At 48.6% G+C, this 19,266-nt stretch overlaps 8 protein-coding genes across 8 annotated transcripts; 4 read left to right on the forward strand and 4 right to left on the reverse strand.

The window, feature by feature from the left end:
* Nucleotides 1–775: 775 nt before the first annotated feature.
* On the forward strand, nt 776–2,010 carry VTN77DRAFT_3416 (uncharacterized protein; the record flags this gene model as incomplete). Its single annotated transcript, XM_069419362.1, has 3 exons — nt 776–1,076; nt 1,134–1,382; nt 1,451–2,010. 3 exons carry the CDS (start codon nt 776–778, stop codon nt 2,008–2,010), a joined length of 1,110 nt encoding a protein of 369 aa, XP_069278440.1.
* A 2,265-nt stretch (nt 2,011–4,275) lies between these two features.
* Nucleotides 4,276–4,727, forward strand: VTN77DRAFT_3417 (uncharacterized protein; the record flags this gene model as incomplete). Its single annotated transcript, XM_069419363.1, has 2 exons — nt 4,276–4,617; nt 4,668–4,727. 2 exons carry the CDS (start codon nt 4,276–4,278, stop codon nt 4,725–4,727), a joined length of 402 nt encoding a protein of 133 aa, XP_069278441.1.
* Nucleotides 4,728–5,500: 773 nt separating this feature from the next.
* On the reverse strand, nt 5,501–7,048 carry VTN77DRAFT_3418 (uncharacterized protein; the record flags this gene model as incomplete). The annotated part of the gene is made up of 1 exon (XM_069419364.1): nt 5,501–7,048. The coding sequence occupies one exon, from the start codon at nt 7,046–7,048 to the stop codon at nt 5,501–5,503; it is 1,548 nt and encodes a 515-aa protein (XP_069278442.1).
* An 876-nt stretch (nt 7,049–7,924) lies between these two features.
* On the forward strand, nt 7,925–8,725 carry VTN77DRAFT_3419 (uncharacterized protein; the record flags this gene model as incomplete). The annotated part of the gene is made up of 1 exon (XM_069419365.1): nt 7,925–8,725. The coding sequence occupies one exon, from the start codon at nt 7,925–7,927 to the stop codon at nt 8,723–8,725; it is 801 nt and encodes a 266-aa protein (XP_069278443.1).
* Nucleotides 8,726–10,796: 2,071 nt separating this feature from the next.
* VTN77DRAFT_3420 (uncharacterized protein) lies at nt 10,797–11,570 on the reverse strand (the record flags this gene model as incomplete). The annotated part of the gene is made up of 1 exon (XM_069419367.1): nt 10,797–11,570. One exon carries the CDS (start codon nt 11,568–11,570, stop codon nt 10,797–10,799), a length of 774 nt encoding a protein of 257 aa, XP_069278444.1.
* A 2,882-nt stretch (nt 11,571–14,452) lies between these two features.
* VTN77DRAFT_3421 (uncharacterized protein) lies at nt 14,453–14,702 on the reverse strand (the record flags this gene model as incomplete). Its single annotated transcript, XM_069419368.1, has 2 exons — nt 14,453–14,608; nt 14,655–14,702. 2 exons carry the CDS (start codon nt 14,700–14,702, stop codon nt 14,453–14,455), a joined length of 204 nt encoding a protein of 67 aa, XP_069278445.1.
* Nucleotides 14,703–15,563: 861 nt separating this feature from the next.
* VTN77DRAFT_3422 (uncharacterized protein) lies at nt 15,564–16,247 on the reverse strand (the record flags this gene model as incomplete). Its single annotated transcript, XM_069419369.1, has 1 exon — nt 15,564–16,247. One exon carries the CDS (start codon nt 16,245–16,247, stop codon nt 15,564–15,566), a length of 684 nt encoding a protein of 227 aa, XP_069278446.1.
* A 1,408-nt stretch (nt 16,248–17,655) lies between these two features.
* Nucleotides 17,656–18,851, forward strand: VTN77DRAFT_3423 (uncharacterized protein; the record flags this gene model as incomplete). Its single annotated transcript, XM_069419370.1, has 4 exons — nt 17,656–17,714; nt 17,805–17,915; nt 18,022–18,281; nt 18,424–18,851. 4 exons carry the CDS (start codon nt 17,656–17,658, stop codon nt 18,849–18,851), a joined length of 858 nt encoding a protein of 285 aa, XP_069278447.1.
* Between the last annotated feature and the right edge of the window lie 415 nt (nt 18,852–19,266).

Here is a 19,266-nt window from a genome sequence, read left to right on the forward strand (position 1 = left end):
GGGGAGCGAAACAGTTCATTGGTTCGTTAACACCGGTTAAGCGCCGAGGGGATTATTTTAGACCAGGAACATGCATGCGGCGCAGCAATGTCGAAGCCTCATTCGACGCTTGAATTTGGATCGACTCTAGAAGTGCAGTTGTTTCATTACGCGCTGACTGACCTTCTCCTCGCTTTGCGTGGTCACAATGATCTCTGTCCCAGAGATATACGGAGGGGTTAAGATGGAATGTCAGTTTGTATCTGCCCATTACGATAAGTCATTAGATTTGTTTCCAGAAAGTCGACAACAGTTGTGCTGAGCTTGCCAGATTTTCTTTTCGGTTCTGTCTTTTAAAAGGCAAAACTACCGCCGTGTTGGTTATACTGACTGTATGATTGGTGGCTATCGCAAAGCATTCATGAGGTTGCTTGGTCTTAATTAGCGCCCTCATGCTGCATGGTTTCTGCGCATCCAATCGACCCCTCTTCGTCGGTTCATCAAAGCAGTGAAGACCAGTAGCACCCATTAATATCAGACGAAATGCCGGAGCTGCTACATTCAGCACCAGAAACGCCAAGCAGCAGAGGATGATACTGTACAGCCTGATCAACCCCTCTTGTGCTACTTATCCTTGTTTGTCAGTCTATATAAACTAACCGAGCCCTTCTCTGCTTCTGCTGCATTCCGGCGGTTCCCTTGCCGCGTCTCCCCATCACGGTGTCAGATTTTCCCATCCGCTAAAAAGAGTGCCATGACTACTGCTTTTTAGCTGTTGGATCTTTTCTGGTGACACATGGCGACGGTATTATGGTTCGTGGCCGCTCTCTTGGGAGTGACGGTTTCCGGCATCGAGGTCGCTCCCAACTCTCCCTGTTCGGATCTCTGCATCGACAAACCCGGCCTGAACATCTCCAATCCGTACTCATCGAGCACCCAGACCTGGGATTTGGTCTGCGAAGACGGGGAATTGAGTGGGCCGCAAGCAACGGCCACGGGGATTAAATGGGTGAACTGCGTCGGCTGCGAAAGCGCCAGCAGCGCCAATTCTCCCGACACGCCTCCGACGGGGGAGAATGATGTCTACTGGTTTTTGTGTGAGTTTAGCTTTGCTAAATTACGACCTCTACTAATCGCCAGTTTGTGGTCCCTAGTCAATATCAAGTTCACCATCGACTGGTGTGTCTATGGCTACCCGAATAACAACAACGCGACGCCAGCGATGGAGACCTGCAGCGGGACCTGCCAGCCGATGATTTTGCCCATGACCGATAAGCTGCTCGAGACCAATATGACGTTGCAGTATGATTACTGCACAACCTATAACGGCTCGTTTACATCTACAGTCCAGAACTGTATCCAATGTCTGGAAGGGGCTAATGGGACCAAAGTATTGGCGAACTGTATGTTTGCCATCCAGCAATCAATCGCCTGCTCTTCTTCATCATCGCACTAATCAAGACTCGGGCAGATTTGAGAGCGATGGATATTGCTTGTAAACAACGACCGCCACCCGGGACCGCTTTGAATCTAGGTTTTAACGTTTTCGACGTGAATTACAATGCTGCCGCAACTACGACCACGTCCGTTCTTAGCAGCAGTAGCAGTAGCACTGCTAGTCCCACCCATAGCACCGCTATCACCAGCAGCACTGGCAGTAGCAGCACCAACTCCAGCAGTGTCAGCAGCGCCAGCTCCAGCAGCAGTAGCAGCAGCAGCAGCAATAGTGTCAAGCTAGGCGTCGGCATAGGCGTCTCTCTAGGCGTGGCTTCTGTTTCGGTGGGAGCTTTCTTTTTCATCCGTCGATGGAGACAACATCAGTCCCAACGCCAGCAGCAGAACAATGCAAGCATGCTACAAGTTCCTGCTTTGGAAAACCAATGGAAGTACTACCAAGGTCCACCGGCAGAAATGGAAGCATCTTACGATCACAAGCGGCAATGGTCCGAACTAGACGGGTCGACAAGGGGGAGGATAGCGGTCTCCGAGCCTCAGGAACTTGATACTTCACCACGAAGATCTCTACGATGATGATTTGATGTATTATATAGCATGAAAACTTTTTTTTCCTTTCTTGGATTGGGAACCAAACATTGGTTTTGCATCTTATTCCACCAACAATCACGCACATCCTCACGATGATATATACAGCATACAGCATTCATGAGAAAGACCATCTATGTAATGTACAGTACATACACGTACATACTATCGATCATATACCCCTTGATAATTAGCGAGTTTCACTTTGACCACTTGTCCAGCGTTTTCACCTGTCGTTAGCATTTGGCTACGCAATGACCGTGTCTGGGTGAGTTGGGGAGAGAGCTTTGAATTCTCGAAAAGTGATTATGATTTTTGGGGCTCAGAGGAATAATTTAGTGGTGATTCATCCGCTTTTTTTCCCCTTCAAGTATTCTCCGTTATAAGTTGAGGCGATCTCGGAGGAAGAGCAGTCGAGGTTCAATCTTCTGCTGGTGATCTCTATGGCAATCTCATAGGATTATTATTAATGGCTTTCTCAGTCAGTACTTTCTGCAGCTAGCTCATAGAGCTATTCCAAGTTCTACTTGCCATTGGACGATAATACTGGAGCGGTTCAACAAGCTCGAATGGCCTGAGGAAATGACCTAGGATCTAGCAAAAAAAAAAAGTCGAGTATCATCAAGCAATTCCACGTATTTGTGGCTTTGCAAGGGAGAAAGTAGAGGAATACCAGCATATTCAGTACACTGATGAGCGGCAGATCCCACATCTCGTACTATAAGAGTCTAGACCTAGGGCTTAGGGCCTGGGGCTAAATCTGCCTGGCTCGCCTGCTACCTACATAGGCACCTTCCACGCTTTCCTTCTCCCACAATCTAAGCTCTTTTCTCTTCACCTTCGATGCCACCGTCCTTGAGCAGTTGAGATTTTGTCAGTTTTGACATCAGCCTGTTGGTACCTCTTGGGCTGCCGTTATTTTGTCCGATCACCCTTCTTTGAATTACAAGCCAGTCTGCATGACTAGCAGACCGACGGTTTGAAAAACACATGATTCTCGAACGGTACGTTCCCAAACAGCTTACCTGTGGGTGATAGCTAGTAGAACTGACATGTCGATAGCTTGTAGAAATGGAGCTTCTTGACCTACCGAACGAATTACTGCTGTGTATCGCTGAGAAGCTGGAAAGAGACAGAGACATCAGCTGCTTTTGTCGAACAAATCGCCACCTACATGGTCTTCTAGATACATTTCTCTATCGTCACAATGTCCGGTTTTCTCGAAGTTCTGGGTTATTATGGGCTGCAATACACGGACGAGAGATGACAGCACAAAGGTTGCTAGAAGAAGGAGCTGATCCCCAAACCACCGATAGATACGGCGATCCAGCATTATTATGGGCAATGATGAAGGATCATGTGGCAGTGGTGAAGCTGCTACTTGCAACGGGGAAAGTCGATCCGGAGACAAGGTTTCGAGGAGAGACTCCGCTGCTTTGGGCGGCAAGGAAAGGATACAAGGAGATAGTTGAGCTACTACTCGCCACAGGGACAGTTAATGTAAATGCCAGGCAGTACAGACACGGAGACGGACATACACCCCTATCATGCGCAGCGATGAATGGACATGATGCAGTGGTTAGTCTACTACTGGCAAACGGTGGAGTTGACCCAAACAGACCGGTTAATGGGGGAGAAACACCGCTATTACTTGCAGCAAAAGCAGGGCACACAGCAGTAGTTAGGCTGCTCCTTGCCACAGGGAGAGTTAATGTGAACACCCCGGACCCTGTAAATGGAGATACATACGGACTGACGCCACTATCATGCGCAGCCATGAATGGACATGATGGAGTGGTCAATCTACTGATTGCTTCAGGAAGAGTTGACCTTGATGCAAAGGATAAAAATGGAGCAACACCTCTGTGGCTAACAGCAAATAATGGGCATGAGGCGGTAGTTAAGTTGCTGCTTTTAACTGACAGAGTTGACCCTGATCCCAAGGATTCGTTTCGTGGAGAGACACCGCTGATGTTGGCTGCTCGCCATGGATATGAAGCGATTGCCAAATTACGTCTTGCAAGCGACGGAGTCAACCTAAACTCTCGTTCTCGACAGGGACAGACGCCGTAGCTGTATGCAGCAGCAAATGGAGATGGGTCTGTAGCCAAGTTGCTACTTGCAAGAGATGGAATCGACCTGAATTCTAAGGACGAATCGGATCATACACCTCTGTCATATGCTGTACTGAACAAGCTTGATGAGGTGGCCAATCTACTGCTCGCGAAGAAAGACAGGTTTGAACTGGACTCAATGGACAAAGTGGGTCGGACGCCACTGTTATGGGCGGCCTTCCTTGGTCGGGAGGCGGTTGTTAAGCAGCTTATATCAACAAACAAAGTCGACCTGGATGCTAAGGACAATGGAGGCCAGACGCCGCTGTCGTGGGCAGCAGGGAATGGTCACAAGGAAGTCGTCGAGCAGCTGATAGCGACGAACCGTGTCAACCTGGATTCCAAGGACAACTGTGGTCGAACGCCGCTATCATGGGCAGCAGGGTATGGTCAGGAGGAAGTTGTCAAGCAGCTAATAGCAACGAACCACGTCGACCTAGACTCTAAGGACAACAGAGGCCGGACGCCGCTGTCGTCGGCAGTATGGAATAGTCGGGAGAATGTTGTTAAGCAGCTAATAGCAACAAACAGAGTCGACCTGAGTATGCTTCCACCATGGGTATTGGCGGATGGCAGCTTTTTCTCACCTGATCCTCCGCCACGCGAGGATATAGGGTGGATAGCAAGGGACCGACCTTCGTATTCGTACGCCAGGTTTCTACCTATACCCACGTAAAGTTCATAAACGAGTCCGACTCAGCCTGATTCCTCCCCTTCGACAAGAACCCTATTGGGCCTGCTTACACCTTTTTCCCTTGACTTGTTAGTTTCTGGTTTATCTTGTTGCTTCCGTTGCTGACTGAGATTTAACATACATACTGTACATACAAAAGTAGCTTACACCAATTGATGATATTGATCTTGACTGGAGCACAGAAATATAAATCTGGGTTATAATCTAATACCTGCAGGGCAGAGCAGGGTCTATTTACACCTAATTAATCGGTCAGCGGCCAGACCTAGCTAGGGCTTAGGGTCTACTCGTATATTACAGCACATCTTGTTTATTGTAGGACTTACGTAGTCCGTCCAAGCCCTATATCACTTTCTTAGCGTTTCATATGAGCACCATTTATTTACCTAGTTTGGTATTGGGTATTTGAAGCTCTGCAAATCTTTTTAAAAAAGAAGTTCGGATGAACACGAGTAAGAATAGAGTACTTCTGTAAGTCAGGCAGAGGAGACAGGCAGAGAAAGAAAGGAAGAGATAACCAAGGAAAAAAAAAATAAAGGTGCATCATATTTCATGCCCGCCCAACTGTCTGCCATGGACTGTGCTCTATCTCAAACAAGAATTGTCTTAATTTGGGAGAATCCCTCCAAATCCGCAACAGGAGAAAAGACGACAGTAACTAGGATCTGCTTCACAGCTCATCATAATGCCCATAGTCATCCTCATCCTCATCGAATGCATCCTTGGGAGGGCGAGGGCGATGGCCGAACCCTGGCCCTCCACGCCAATATCGCTCTCCTCCCGACGACGGTCTATCCCGACAGCGCGGATGCTCGCGATCCTCAACCGTGCCAGACGGCCAGATGGGGATGAAGCAGACCTCACTGTAGTCGCATTTCTCGGGGCATTCCTTCCACGTCGTCCAGGACAGGTACTCGATCAGACGCTCGATACTCGTCACGGCAGTCTGGTGATCTGCCTCCTCCAAGGCAGACCGCAGCGTCGCGCAGATGGTGTACGCGACGTCATAAACGACACGCGCGGCGAGGGTGTCTTTTGGTGCGTTGGCGGGGATGAATTGCGTTGCGCACCGCTCTGCTTCCGCGGTGGCGTTGCGCAGACGATAGTCTATGAAGGGCGATAGAAGAGTTTCGATCTCTGCATGCAGCGCTTCGATGGTCGACGGCAGCTTCTCCGACACAAGGTACTTCAGCTCGTTCGAGTAGCGCTCGATGATCATGTCTGCGATGGACTGCCAGTTGAATGCCGGCGGTTCGTCCGCGTCGTGCTCGAGTACCAGCCTGTCGAGATCCCGACGGATTGGCTCCAGGTCGTCGTACGAGAAATTCACTAGCCGTGGCATCTTGTTCGTCCCCCCTTGAAACAGATCCAGCTGGTCGTACGCGTACGCCGTGACGAAGTGGTCGTAATTCACTCTGACTCTGCCACCGCCAATACCGTTAAACCGCGCAGCAATGGCCTTGTACGTCGAAAACCCTTCCACACCTCCTGGCGCTCCCCGTCGTTCTCTATCCCTGCCTTTAACACGACTGATACGCACGACGCGCAGATCCCGCTTGAAGTCACACAGGATGATCTCAAACCCAGACTCCATGCGCAGGATGCCGTCAATGCGACCGTGCCAGTCGTCCCGCGCGATCTGGCATGCTAGTTTTGCGCGCTCGTACTCCTGGAAGCCAGGGCCGGTGATGTTGTCGCGGAGCAGGATGCGGTCCTGGGAGTCGAGGGTGCCCATGTCTGTTTTGCCGGCAGAGAGGCCGTCGAGGTAGAGCAGATGCAGGTCTTTGGCAGTGATGTAGGTGTGGAGGAAGCCTGCTTCGTCGTCGCCTTCTTGAGAATTCTCATTTATATGCAATGGCTTCTGCTCCCTCTGCCGCGGTCCGCCCTGTGGATCTTTTCCAGGCGGATGCCCGCGTGGCCTAGGACGGGCAAACGCCAACGCATGCTCCGGCTCAAAAGCCAGCCATTCGGTGCCATTGACGGGGTCTGGCGTGTAGGTGCCGTGGTAGAACTGCGTCCCTGCAGGAACGGTGGCCAGGAAGAAGGACATGCCATTGTGGTTCCACGATCCGCCCCATTGTCTCATGGACGAGTGGATGGCGTTGAAGATGTGGTTGGCATTGCGGAGGGGTTTGGTCTCAATTAGAGAAGAGCTGGCTGTGCCAGTCAGGGCCAAAGCCGCGAGACTGGATGTGAGGAGCTGCAGTGCAGGACGCATGAGAGCGATCTGTCAGACAGGCTACATAAATTCGACGACACGAGTCATCAAGTTATTGTCAGCAGAAAGAGAGTGGGAAAATATCCGACAATTATGTACTTGACTGGCAAAGAGAACTGATCAGCCAGCAACTGCAAGAAAACAGAAGAAGAAAAAGAAAACAAAATCATCCAGGAACAAGATTGATTTCCAGTCAGTGATGTTGCTTTATACTGATTGATAAGATCTACTCTGGAGTGACGCGTGGCTGGCAGCCTTGGCACCAATAACGCATGCAGGCTGGACCCATCTATGACGAATCTGCCGTCGTAGTGTTATCTGATTGGGTTGGTTGCAACTAAATAATAAATGCCTAGAAGGGTACTCCGTACTTCGTATACAAGTGTTTATTCCGGACAGCAGCACTATTTGTTGTTGGAGTCAGGGAGGGTATCGAAATGTGGAGGTGGAGGAAAAAAAACTTAAACTTCATACCACTAAGGTCTGCAAATAGGAAACTATCGTGCTTTTAAATCTTATTTTGGATCTTATTTTGGATCTTACTTTCAGATAAGCATATCTTGTTAAAGAAATGGTATACCGATGTCTCCTTCCTTCGTTTATCCCTTCTTTGTTTTCTTCTTCTTCACATTTCTCTTTTTCTAGTAATTAATGCTGACTTCCCGGCGAGCTTCCAACTGAGAGCTACAAACAGTTGAACCACTTCCACGAGTCTGTATATATCATATATCATATGATATATCTATTCTCATAGCACGGTGATTTACGTTTACATAGCTGCCTGCCATTGCCCACTCTAAAGTGAATAAATTGATAAAGTACACTATACTAAGTACATTGAAATGAACTCAGCCAGCCAGAGTCCCCACGACCTGCATGGAAGAGACACCTAACAGACTGATAACAGCCACATCAGCACCCTGTTGCAGTTGCTCACTGCCCAGTCAGCGCCTTCGCCGCATTATCATTCGGCTGCGCATTTCCGAAGCCACAACCGCCATCACGCTCCTGAGCAACGATCGGGCCTGCACACAATCCCGTGTTGAAGCCGCAGCAACCCGACGCGCAGTCCGCGTCGCTGGCACACGCGCCAGTGATGAACTGCTTCCCCTGACCGTTGCCGATCAAGCTGGGGTTCGCTTGAGGAGCAGCTCGGGCACCGGTGACGCCAGCTGGAATCGTCTTGCTAGCGGCCTCAGTGTTCGCAACTGCTGCAGCGGTAGTGGTCTCAGAAGCAGCTCCGGTGCCTTCGGTCAGCGCCTTTGCTGCATTGTCATTCGGCTGGGCATTGCCAAAACCGCAACCACCATCGCGTTCCTGCGCAACAATCGGGCCGGCACAAAGACCTGTATTGAAGCCACAGCAGCCCGACGCGCAGTCAGCATCGCTGGCACAAGCACCAGTGATGAATTGCTTCCCCTGACCGTTGCCGATCAAGCTGGGGTTCGCTTGAGGAGCAGCTCGGGCGCCGGTGACGGCAGCAGAGACTTTGGTAGCGGCCGTGGCAGCAACAGCAGCAGCAGTCGTGGCAGTAGTGGCTTCAGCGCCGGTTCCAGCTGTCAGGGCACGAGCAGCGTTGTCGTTGGGCTCAGGGTTGCCGAATCCACAGCCTCCATCCCGTTCCTGCGCAACGACGGGACCAGCGCAGAGACCAGTATTAAAGCCACAGCAGCCTGAGGCGCAATCCGCATCGCTAGCACAAGCTCCCGTGATGAACTGTTTGCCTTGTCCATTACCAATCAAGCTGGGGTTTGCTTGAGGGGCCGCTCGAGCTCCAGTGACAGCGGCAGAGACTTTGGTGGCGGCTGTAGCAGCAACAGGAGCGGCAGTGGTAGTAGTAACTCCTGCTCCAGTCCCTGCGGTCAATGCGCGAGCAGCATTATCGTTGGGTTCAGGGTTCCCAAATCCGCAGCCTCCATCCCGCTCCTGAGCAACGACGGGACCTGCACAGAGACCGGTGTTGAAACCACAGCATCCTGAAGCACAGTCTGCATCGCTGGCACAAGCTCCCGTGATGAATTGTTTGCCTTGTCCATTTCCAATTAAGCTGGGGTTTGCTTGAGGGGCTGCTCGGGCACCAGTAACGGCAGCGGATACTTTGGTGGCCTCTGGCAGGCCGGAGACGAGGAGGGATGCTATAAGAAAAGAAGTGAAAAGCAATGGGTTAGTTTAGTTGGTGTCATGACAAGATCGAAACGTCCATCCAATATATGGATTTATGGCAGGTAGGACGGGATTAGGATAACTCACAGTTCAGCAGGAAGAAAGCCAACGTGAAGGTTTTAAGAGTGCCTTTCGCCATTTTGATTTTGAAAGGAGGAAAGGAAAGGAAAGGAAAGGAAGCGAATGCGATATAGAAGATAATAAAAAGACTCCCAGAGTCTGTTGATTAAAAAGTTGGTTAAAGAATGAAAAGAAGGATCACAGCAGTAATTCACTGTGTTTGTTGGCTGTAGAGTGAGCGTGTTCGAAACTGAACTCGAGTCGCGACCTCCATCTTATAATATATGCTGCAGCTAGAAGCCGGTTACCTCAAAGGTACTCCGTACTAAACGAGTCTAAACCAGCGACGTGAGACAGAGCTTAGGCCGATTCTCACGGACTCATGACCAAAGTCAGAAAGATCCTCCATCTGTCGGAGAACGTTGCAATCGGATGATTATGATACAGACAGTGGTGTCAGATATAATTGGACACAGACCAGCCATCATTATATCATTATGTGGCTGTCAGTATGGAGTACTGTCTGTAAAGAAGAGGCGACAAAAAAAGAATCAGGGTAGGACGATGGATCCAATAATAAGGAATTCGTGACAGAACACCCCATTAGAATAAGACGAATAAGGTAATGCGTGGGGTCGGCAGAACAACAGAGAAGACCCTTGGAACAAACGATCAAACCGACCAGGAATGGCGAAGCGCCGACGGATCGGATTGGGAACAGGGGTAGCTTAATTCCTAGGCATACCAAGTTAGTATTTAGTTGACTAGTATCTCCAACCTCAAATGGAAACAAGTCCTTACCCCTGTAACAGATGACAACATGGAGATTGTCATTTAATAGAAATGTGGGGTGTTGGATGTCGGAGTGGAGTGTGAATGTCCTCCAGGGGCATGTGTCATGCGGGTGGAGTCATGCAAGACAGAAACTGTCGGACCACCGTTGCAGGTGACCCGATACGGGCATTCCTCGGACTAAGCATGGAAGGTTATGGACACTATAATAATGCTACAATAATTGTAATATATTAGTATTGTTAAAAACAATTCTTCCAGAATTTAGTAACTGAGCTTCTTAGGCTAAGGGGAAACGAATTCATGAGTAACTGCCTACCTAGGTAATCCAGGCCCATTTTCCCGCAAGAATTGCGTATTGTGGACCCAGTTTATTTATTCGAAAAAAAAAATATTATATATAAAGGGTAATTTTAAAATAGATTTTTAAAATTAGAAAAATAGTTAAATGATTTTTCTCTATAAGAAAAAAAAATCTTTATCTAAAGTCTATAATGTAAAAAAATATATCTAAAAATAAACCCCTCAATATTGATTATTTTAGGGTTTAAGAGAAAGAAAAAAGCTCTAGGTTTATAGTCACGAATTTTATAATTTAATTATAATATTTTACTTAAAAAGTAATATTTCAAGTCTATCTTTACCTTATCTAAACTATAGGGATCTATACTAGCAGATTCTATGAAATAATATTTAATAAACTAATCATTATAATATAGTACATTAAAATAAGCTAGCGAGGGACTTGCTCCGGTTCAACATGCAGAACGCTGGCCAGCTGCTCGCCGTCCATGTCTCTCAGTCGGTTGAGGTCTTCTTCTGGCCAACCCAACTGTGACTCGGCAGCGTTCTGGAGATCATAGAGCATCTGCACCAGCCAGAAGGCACGGGCAACACGCTGCTCCTCGACTTCCGAAGGAGGTCCTGAGCTGTGCAGCTGGTACCTGCGACCCTGTATAGAAGCATTGTACATTGGTGATTCTCGCCATTCTTCGTCAGCTCCTGACTTAAGGCTGTTGCCAATGATTTCAACCGTTGACGTGGAGTCGGCAAGATGTGAGAGCTGATGCGCCATGCACTGGTTGATATAGTACTGAAGACAGGCATGGGTGAGAAGCCAGATCTGATAGGCAGATGTGAGGATTCCATGTAGAATGACCAGCGATGTGGCCTTGGATAGAGACGTGGGGATGTTGGGACTCGCCGTGGGCGGCGCGTACACTTGGATGAATTCGTCGAGGGAGGGACTTGCAAGTGAGGAGGACCGAATCAGCACTATGATGTGGATGATTGCTTGGATCTGCATTGGCAGACTGATCCTCATCACCGAATCAACAATTTCAGGGCCATTCTTACGAAATGCATGTGCGATGGGAGGGCATGCTTGGATCAGATTGTGTAGAGATGAAAGGTCAGGACTGAGCCTCGTGATGGCCAAGAGAATCTCAATGGGACATTGCTCGAACGGGTTTTTCGTGAAGCGACAGGCAGGGGCAGAAGAGGCCATGTTGCAAATGACTTTATGGCAAGGTCTGTTGGGATCTCTGGTTTAACCACAAGCCTTCAGTGGTTGAAACGTCAAATACCTGTTATCTGCTAGCTAACTACCTACTATAGTCTGCGCCCAAATTGAACATAGATTATATCTGGTTTGGTTCTGCTGGGCTAGCATGGCTGCTTTAATCTATCACTTGAGTAATCAAAGGGAAGCTGGAGACAGCTTGCAGGAGCCAAGGGGGAGTAGCAGGGAAGTCAGCACCAGCGTTACAGTAGGCTGCGGGAGCGACCACCAGCTCCTGAATTTCCAGACTTCTTAGCCATCTCGCACATTTGCGTGTTAATATCGGCTCCTGTCCATCTTACCTCCACGAAAAGAAGGCAATGCATATAACCAACATGCTTTGTGCCAGCGGCCGTTACATCCACCCTGAAATGCTTTCTGATCCTGACCCAAAGGTCCTGGACGAGGGCATGAATTTGGACTCAGTGGTCAGCTTACTGGTGGATCAGAGGGTATGCTATTATCCTGGGATAGTCCACGGTGGGCTTTTGACCACCCTCCTCAATAAGGCATCCGCATAATGCTGCTCATCTGCAGGCATTGCTGTAGCAAAACAGGAAAGCGAATTCAGAAGCCAGCAGATAGTAGTAACTGCGGAACTCAGGATTCTGTTCCTAGAGCCAGTACTCCCAGGATCCCTAGTGACTGTCAGAGTTTGAACCTTAAAAACAAAACAAACAGAAGATCAAGCTTGAAGGATTGTTAGAGGTGGGAGGCAATAAAAATCACTATGAACCATGGGTGGTTATTAAGGCGACAGCCATCTTCATAATTCTGAAGTAGAATCTATCTGGAAATTCTTCCAACTTGCCTAGTGAGACTGGCCAAAGCTGATATTGTCTCATAGTCAGCTGTTAATAGGACTAGGATAAGCTATTATTGGCTTTAGGGTATCTATATGATTACTATGTATGGAAGTGATCCCAGGATAAGGATGTTCCTAAGCAATATAGACAGCTAAAACCTTTGAGCAAGAAAAACAAGAATGTATAGCTGCAACCATAAGCATTTGATTCCATGTCCTTTTTCCCTGTTTTTTAGTCTTCTGTCCAGGATTGGATGCTGAGATCTCTAGCCCTTTGTCTAACTCTGCCACTGCTAAAGGGGAGGGAGAGGGTTGGCTTCCTTCCAAAAATAAACCCTGTTCCATGTATTGGATTACACTATTGTGGATTATCTTCCCCCACCCTGACAAAACCGATTATCTTTAGCTTGCTCAATTCCAGATGCTGACCAGCTAAATGGGGCTGAGCAGACCTGGCTTGGGCATGGCTTCCTAATGAATAAAGCCCTCTGGAGTTTACTCTCCCCTAGAGCATTTATGGGAGCACCACAAAAGTCAAGCCACCATGATGCAGTTACCCACTCCACTATCTTCTTTTACCAAAGCCTGGGGAAACAACCCTTCTGTCAACCCGGGAGTAGAAGAATAGATACTAGAGTCATCAATCAACTCTGAACCTTTGCATCCATCTGCCCTGCTAACCACCTGGAATGGACTAACTAATCCTGGTAATCCTTGAAACTAGTCCTAGAGGAAGAAGTATTATATTACTATAATGCTTTCTGCAATGACAGTGTGCTACATAATGTCAAGTAGCAACTTTAGTACAGTGGCCAACATGCTGGCGCAGGAATATGAGGTCTCCTATACCATAGCCACTCTTGGAATCAGTCTCTTTGTGTTGGTAAGCCGGCTTCCCTACTCCCTCCATGTCTGTTGCCCTATTCGCTTACTTAAGTACCCCTTGGGGTTCAGGGCGCAAGTGCAGGATCTCTATTTTGGGGACCACTATCAGAGCAATACAGGCGACAAAGTCCCATCCTTGTTAGCTTTTCTAGATTTGTTATCTTCTACATCCCTGCTGTAGTAGCTTCGAATCTTTCTACCATCCTCATATCTAGCACACTCTGTGGTTTCTTTGGGACCGCTCCTATGATTATTGCTGGGGGAACCCTAACTGACTTCTGGGATGGAAATAGCCAGAGTCTAGTAGCAATGATCTTTACTGCCGGGACATTCATAGGCCTAGTGTTTAGTCCCATCATAGGTGCATTTATGGTCAGTTCTCCTCTAGGATGGCACTGGACAGTCTGGGTTACAATAATCCCATCTACCAGGCTGCTCGTCTTAGCCTTTTTTTTCACACTGCCAGAAAGCTACAAGCCAAGGATATTCCAGCAGCGAGCTCGCTACATCAGATTTCGAGACCAAAACTGGGCCTACCACGCTGCTCTGGACGAACTCCATAGGATCAATGGCTGGCCATAGTCAGGTTTGATTACCAACTTCATTCGAGTTTTCCCCTTATCAGCCACACCTGCATTAGCCTCTCGTATACATAATCCAGATGCTATATTCATCCCATCACCACTCAATTAGCAAACATTACTGCACTGCAACTAGTAATCTAGCATCCTCTTAAATAGCAAATATGAAGTTTGAAGTGGCAATACTTGCTGTGGATAATCCTATAATGTCTAGGTGAAACCTCAGGGGTAGAATGCAATGGTTATGCACAGAATATGCCTTGCAATTTGCTTGCATCACAGGAGTCAAGTCATATAGTTTAATCTAGCTTAATATTGACAATGACATTAGCAGAGTGATTATCAAACTAAAATAATGTATGCTTAAAGGGAGATTCTGCTAGTTGACAGTTAGTGCTCAGCATGTATTGATACTCGGCATGTAGAGAGGCCATCTCTGATCGTGGGGTTCAACCGTCAATCAAAAAGTTCGACATCTTTCCGGGTATACAACTATGAGTAGACAACAAACGGACCCATCATCCAAGCGTCTCATATCTGATGTATTCGCATATGCTTCATCGCCTCGTTCCAGATTGGACAATGGCAATGTCGCCCACTTGGGACCTCACCAAGTGTCCAGCAGAGCAGAGGGCAGGCATCTTGGCAGGACTCTTCCAGGGTGTTTTCCCCCATTCACCGGCTGGGGTTCGAAAATCTTTGACACCGTGCCTCTATACTGGGTTCGGAAGAATACATGTACATGTACATGTTACTTACTTCCTCGATCGGGCTGGGCAGACAACCTAGGATGGTCCGCGGAGCCATTGGCCACGGCGTCTGGCGGTCTATTATCGTTGTCGGCAGGATCTCGTCGATCGCAAAGAGAATCCTACGGGTAATATATATAATATTTAGTTGCAAATAAGTACATAATTTTCACCAATTATTTATTGTCCGCTAGCGCACCATAACCTTGCTGATCCTTTGGGTCCATGGCTATTGGAGCCAGGGCGGCCTAGGACAGACTCTTCATCGGCCACAGCATGGGAGGGCCTGCCAATGGCCAAAGCTTCTTCTTCCCCATGCACGGATGTAGGATTTGGGGCGACCACTGGAGCTGCTTATAAGCCAATCTGGGAGCGCCCCAAAAAAAAAGGTTCCCTGTGAGTAAGGATGGGCTATTTCGCGGGGGGGGGGGGGGGGGGGGGAAAAATCGAATTATTACGGAGATGGTAATACAGGGGTTTTATTGAAATATTTTAAAGCTCACACACAAAAATTGCGTCGAGCGAATTTTTTATCTATGCCTACAAGGCCAACGTGAACAACTAGTAACATGGGGGGTTCTTGGTTCGCGAGAGAGGCCTTTTTGCCGTTGAGGGCGTGTATAACGACCTCATTGCACTGTGACTGACCGGATCATCTCTTTTGATCCGCCACTCGCTGCTGATTGCTGTGTCATGTGCTCTCTGGAATGACCAGTATGAACACGATCAGTGCCGTATGGGTTCCTGTTATGCGCTCTCCTCATTGCACACCGTGGAAGCCATTGACTGGCGCCGGTCACTGGTCACCTTGCTAGCCTTGGGCGGCGTCGCCTTCTCATTGATATCTTCTGTGGCTTCCATGCTCTCATCCGTCTGCTTAGCCCGCTGTTGAGGGGCTTCGCGCAGTTTCCGCATGAAATCATCCGACTGTGCGGCAAATTTGCACTTCAGCCGAACAGCGCTTCCATAATTTATAAAAGAGAAAAGGAAAAGGAGTGCAGGCCAGGGCGAGGAAAGCCGGAATTGTTGAAGCCCAGTGGATACCAAGGTTGTGATACATGTAAGTGGTGAAAAGTGGAAACGCCATGCCGAACAGGGAACGAAGAACGGCATTGGCCGCTAAGACAGAAGCCGCAAAGATCGTGTAAGAGTCAACCACGTAGTTGACAACAGTCAAAAAGACAGTGACCACCCCAAACCCGAATGGAACCGTTGCAATTATGCTGACAATCCAGTGGATGGATGGATAATTTGTCCATGCAAACCAAAACAGGCTAACTGGAATTGCGAGGCCACCAACTAAGCATAGAGGGAGTCGAGATTCTGGAGGAGCAAACCCTTGATGCTTCTGCATAACGCGGATGTAACGCTTGTTATCCCAGAGAGCAGCAGCGACAGCGAACATCATGCCCACTGTGACACCAAGAAATGCCAGACCCCCAATACCTTGATTCCAGCCTCGTACTTCTTGGAAGACGATGGGAAATGCAGGGAACAGCATATAGAGGGTCCCATAGATTATAGCCATGTATATCGATAATATGAGCACAATCGGCTCACGAAAGAGAAGTATCCAGGGTCGCAATAGTGCCGCGCCAAACATCTCCTTCAAGGAGCTTCTTGGTCGATCAGCATCCAGCTTACTCCGATATATTTTTTCCGGTCATCTTGGCTAGTCTCTCGGCCCGTTTGCGTAGAAGAACAGGAGCATACGTTTCGGGCAGTAACGCAGCACCAACGAGCCAAAGCGCGCCGGAGAAAATGGCCAGGAAACCTTCTGCCCATCTCCAGCCTTCATTCATGCCAAGAAAGCCTCCGATAACTAGGACGAAACGATTTACCAGTGCGACTTGAGAAGGGCCAGAGACTTTGACTCACCAGGTCCAAGCGTAGGTCCCAGAAAAGGAGCAGCCGCGAAGAGAGTCATGGCCAGCCCTCTTTGTGAGGGATCGAACATATCTGCAATTGCACCTCCTGCATTGGTCAGAGGTGAAGATCCAAATGCACCAGCAAAGAATCTCAGGATTAAGAGCGTCTGGATGTTCTGAGAACCAGCGGCACCTGCGTTGAAGGCTGTTAGGCAGCCATAGGTGATGATGAAAAGGATTTGGCGACCGAACACCTCACTAAGCGGCGCCCATAGCAACGGTCCGATCGCGAAGCCTAGAACGAACAAGGAGACGCCGAGCGTGACCACTTCTGAACCGACATTGGAATTGCTCCATGACCTGAGCTGCACCACCACTGTATGCAGAGGAGACAAACGCGACAGCAAGGGTTGAAACAGAAACCAGAGCCGTCAGCATCCACTTCTTCACTGGCGAGAAGAGCATTGGATTGCGGGGATCATTAGGAATCCAGGTGATAACATAGGGGTCATCACACGTTCCCGACCCGGCGTAGGGGAAGTTCTGCACCTCAGGAGTCACCACAGCTTGGTCGATGACGAGACGCCAGTGTGGTGTCTTGGAAACCTCAAGATCGGAGGTGCTCTTTTGCCCTCCCATATGGCAGTTGATCAGGTCAAAGTCGATACAGATTGCCGAGAACAGAAGCACAAGAAGAGAACAGGCGCCCGTCGAAGCTAAGGAGGAATCTGGCAAGGAAACAAAGAAAGAAAATCCAAGGGAGCGCAACAAGGGATTCGCAAGTCGAAATACTGGAGGTTCATATCGGCACATCGGATGGTGCATAAGCCAGCCGTGCATAACTCGAGCAAGCTTCCGGAACCGAGTTATGCAGCGCTGGCTCACGTGCCGAGCTCCGCGAAGAGGAATAATACGGACGGCCCGAATCTGGAACAGCTGCACAATATCATACCATGTATTTTATGCATACTACGGCAATTCACCTAGTCATACCTACTATGGCCCCAGAACCCCGAAACCCGCACTTGAAGGCGGGTATATAAACCAGCTCGACTCAACTGCTCTGCTGTTTTATTTATTTTTTTTTCTTTATCATTTCTTTCTTTCAACAGGGACTTTCGCTTGCCAAGTCACGGATAAAAAATGACCCAAGAGAAGGAGGAGATCTATGTTCTTAAGAGAGACAAGGGTGAGTCTGCTCGGTATGTGCTATATATGTATTTAAGGTACTCCATGAACAATCTACGGAGCCTCACCACTGACAAGGCATATGTACATATCTATCGCTGCAGGCTTGACGAGCAACATACGTTTCTCGTGGACGTAATTGGAGGAAGTCCAATCCATGCATCGATATCGAAGGACCGTCTGTTTGCTGTTGCAGATATTGCGACAGGGACGGGGTAAGTCGCGGACCTCATTTTGACTTTTTAGTGGCTACAATAGGAACCTTCTTCACCTGGAGCGAAGTTCAGATGGTTTATAACACTAATCTAATCATGTATATAGAATCTGGCTCAAGCATGTCTCCGAGCTGTTGACGAAGGAGGTCCCGTCAGACCGTTCGCGATATTATCAGGGCTTCGATATCTCTCCTGCCCAGTTTCCTGCTAATGCTGGTGACATACATTTCTCGGTTCAGGACGTGCTGGAGCCATTTCCGCCCGAGCATATGAATCGCTACGATTTGGTCCATGCCAGATTCCTGGTCGGTGGTATCAGGGAAGCGGACTACAAGACTGTGGTCGCTAACTTAGTAGCGCTTCTGAGTAAGAATATCCGGCCCATGTTTACTCCGTGGCCATTCAAATGGTCTACACAAGTGTCAAGCAGGAACTTTTGTGACTGGATTCTTCTCTTCTGCTTTCCGATGGAAACCAGCTAACGAAACCCCTCATCTCCAAAAACCAGAACCCGGCGGCTACATCCAATGGGTCGACTTTGACGTGGACGCCTTATCCCAAACCAAAAAAGACGAATACCCGCGCTTCTCCGAAATCGCAAAACAAACACTTGGTTCTGCAGTTAGGCTCGGACTCAGCAGCAGCGCGCCCGCGGTGATCTATGAGGCGAGCAAAGAAGCCGGGCTGGTGGACGTCACCAGACACGAATACAGCACCCTTGCGCAGCCGCAGCTGCATGAGAGGGCGCAGCGGTGGATGCTGCGAGTGTTCAGGGCTGTGGTGCCGGAGCTGTTGCTTCGGAGTGGGAAGGTAGCGAACGAGGAGACCGCGCTGAGAGAGACGGATAAGCTATTGAAGGAGATTGAGGGGTGTTTTGCGGCGGGCGTGGTGCCGGATGCGAGGATTGGGATTGTGGTTGGGCGGAAGCCGGAGTAGGTGAGTCGGTAGGTTGATATATGAAGGACTTCCAGAGTCCAAAAACAGATCTAAGCATAATTGTAGGAGTCATTTCGAGTTGAACTGCTCAATCAGATTGATTACGAGAGGTCGATGAACGACTGGCAAAAAACTGTTCGGTTGAGCAAACTATCCAAGGCATAAAGTAAATGCTCTATAACGGGCATTAGTGGGTTTGTACAAGAGTATTACTCCGTACACTAGAGTATTTGCATTAGAGTTGGTTGTTCTGTCAGCACTAGAGCAGTTGTAAAGTGGCGCTAGAGCATTTGTTGGGAGATAGAACTAAGCTGCAAAAGACCGGTTATAGATTAATTGCGCTAGGGCGGTTGTCGAATGTTTGCACTAGAGTGGTTGCAGAAGGATTGCACTCATCTTCGCTATATTATGATTC

This window comes from Rasamsonia byssochlamydoides (assembly GCF_041956645.1).
Source record: "Rasamsonia byssochlamydoides strain NRRL 3658 unplaced genomic scaffold VTN77scaffold_24, whole genome shotgun sequence".
NCBI lineage: Eukaryota > Fungi > Ascomycota > Eurotiomycetes > Eurotiales > Trichocomaceae > Rasamsonia > Rasamsonia byssochlamydoides.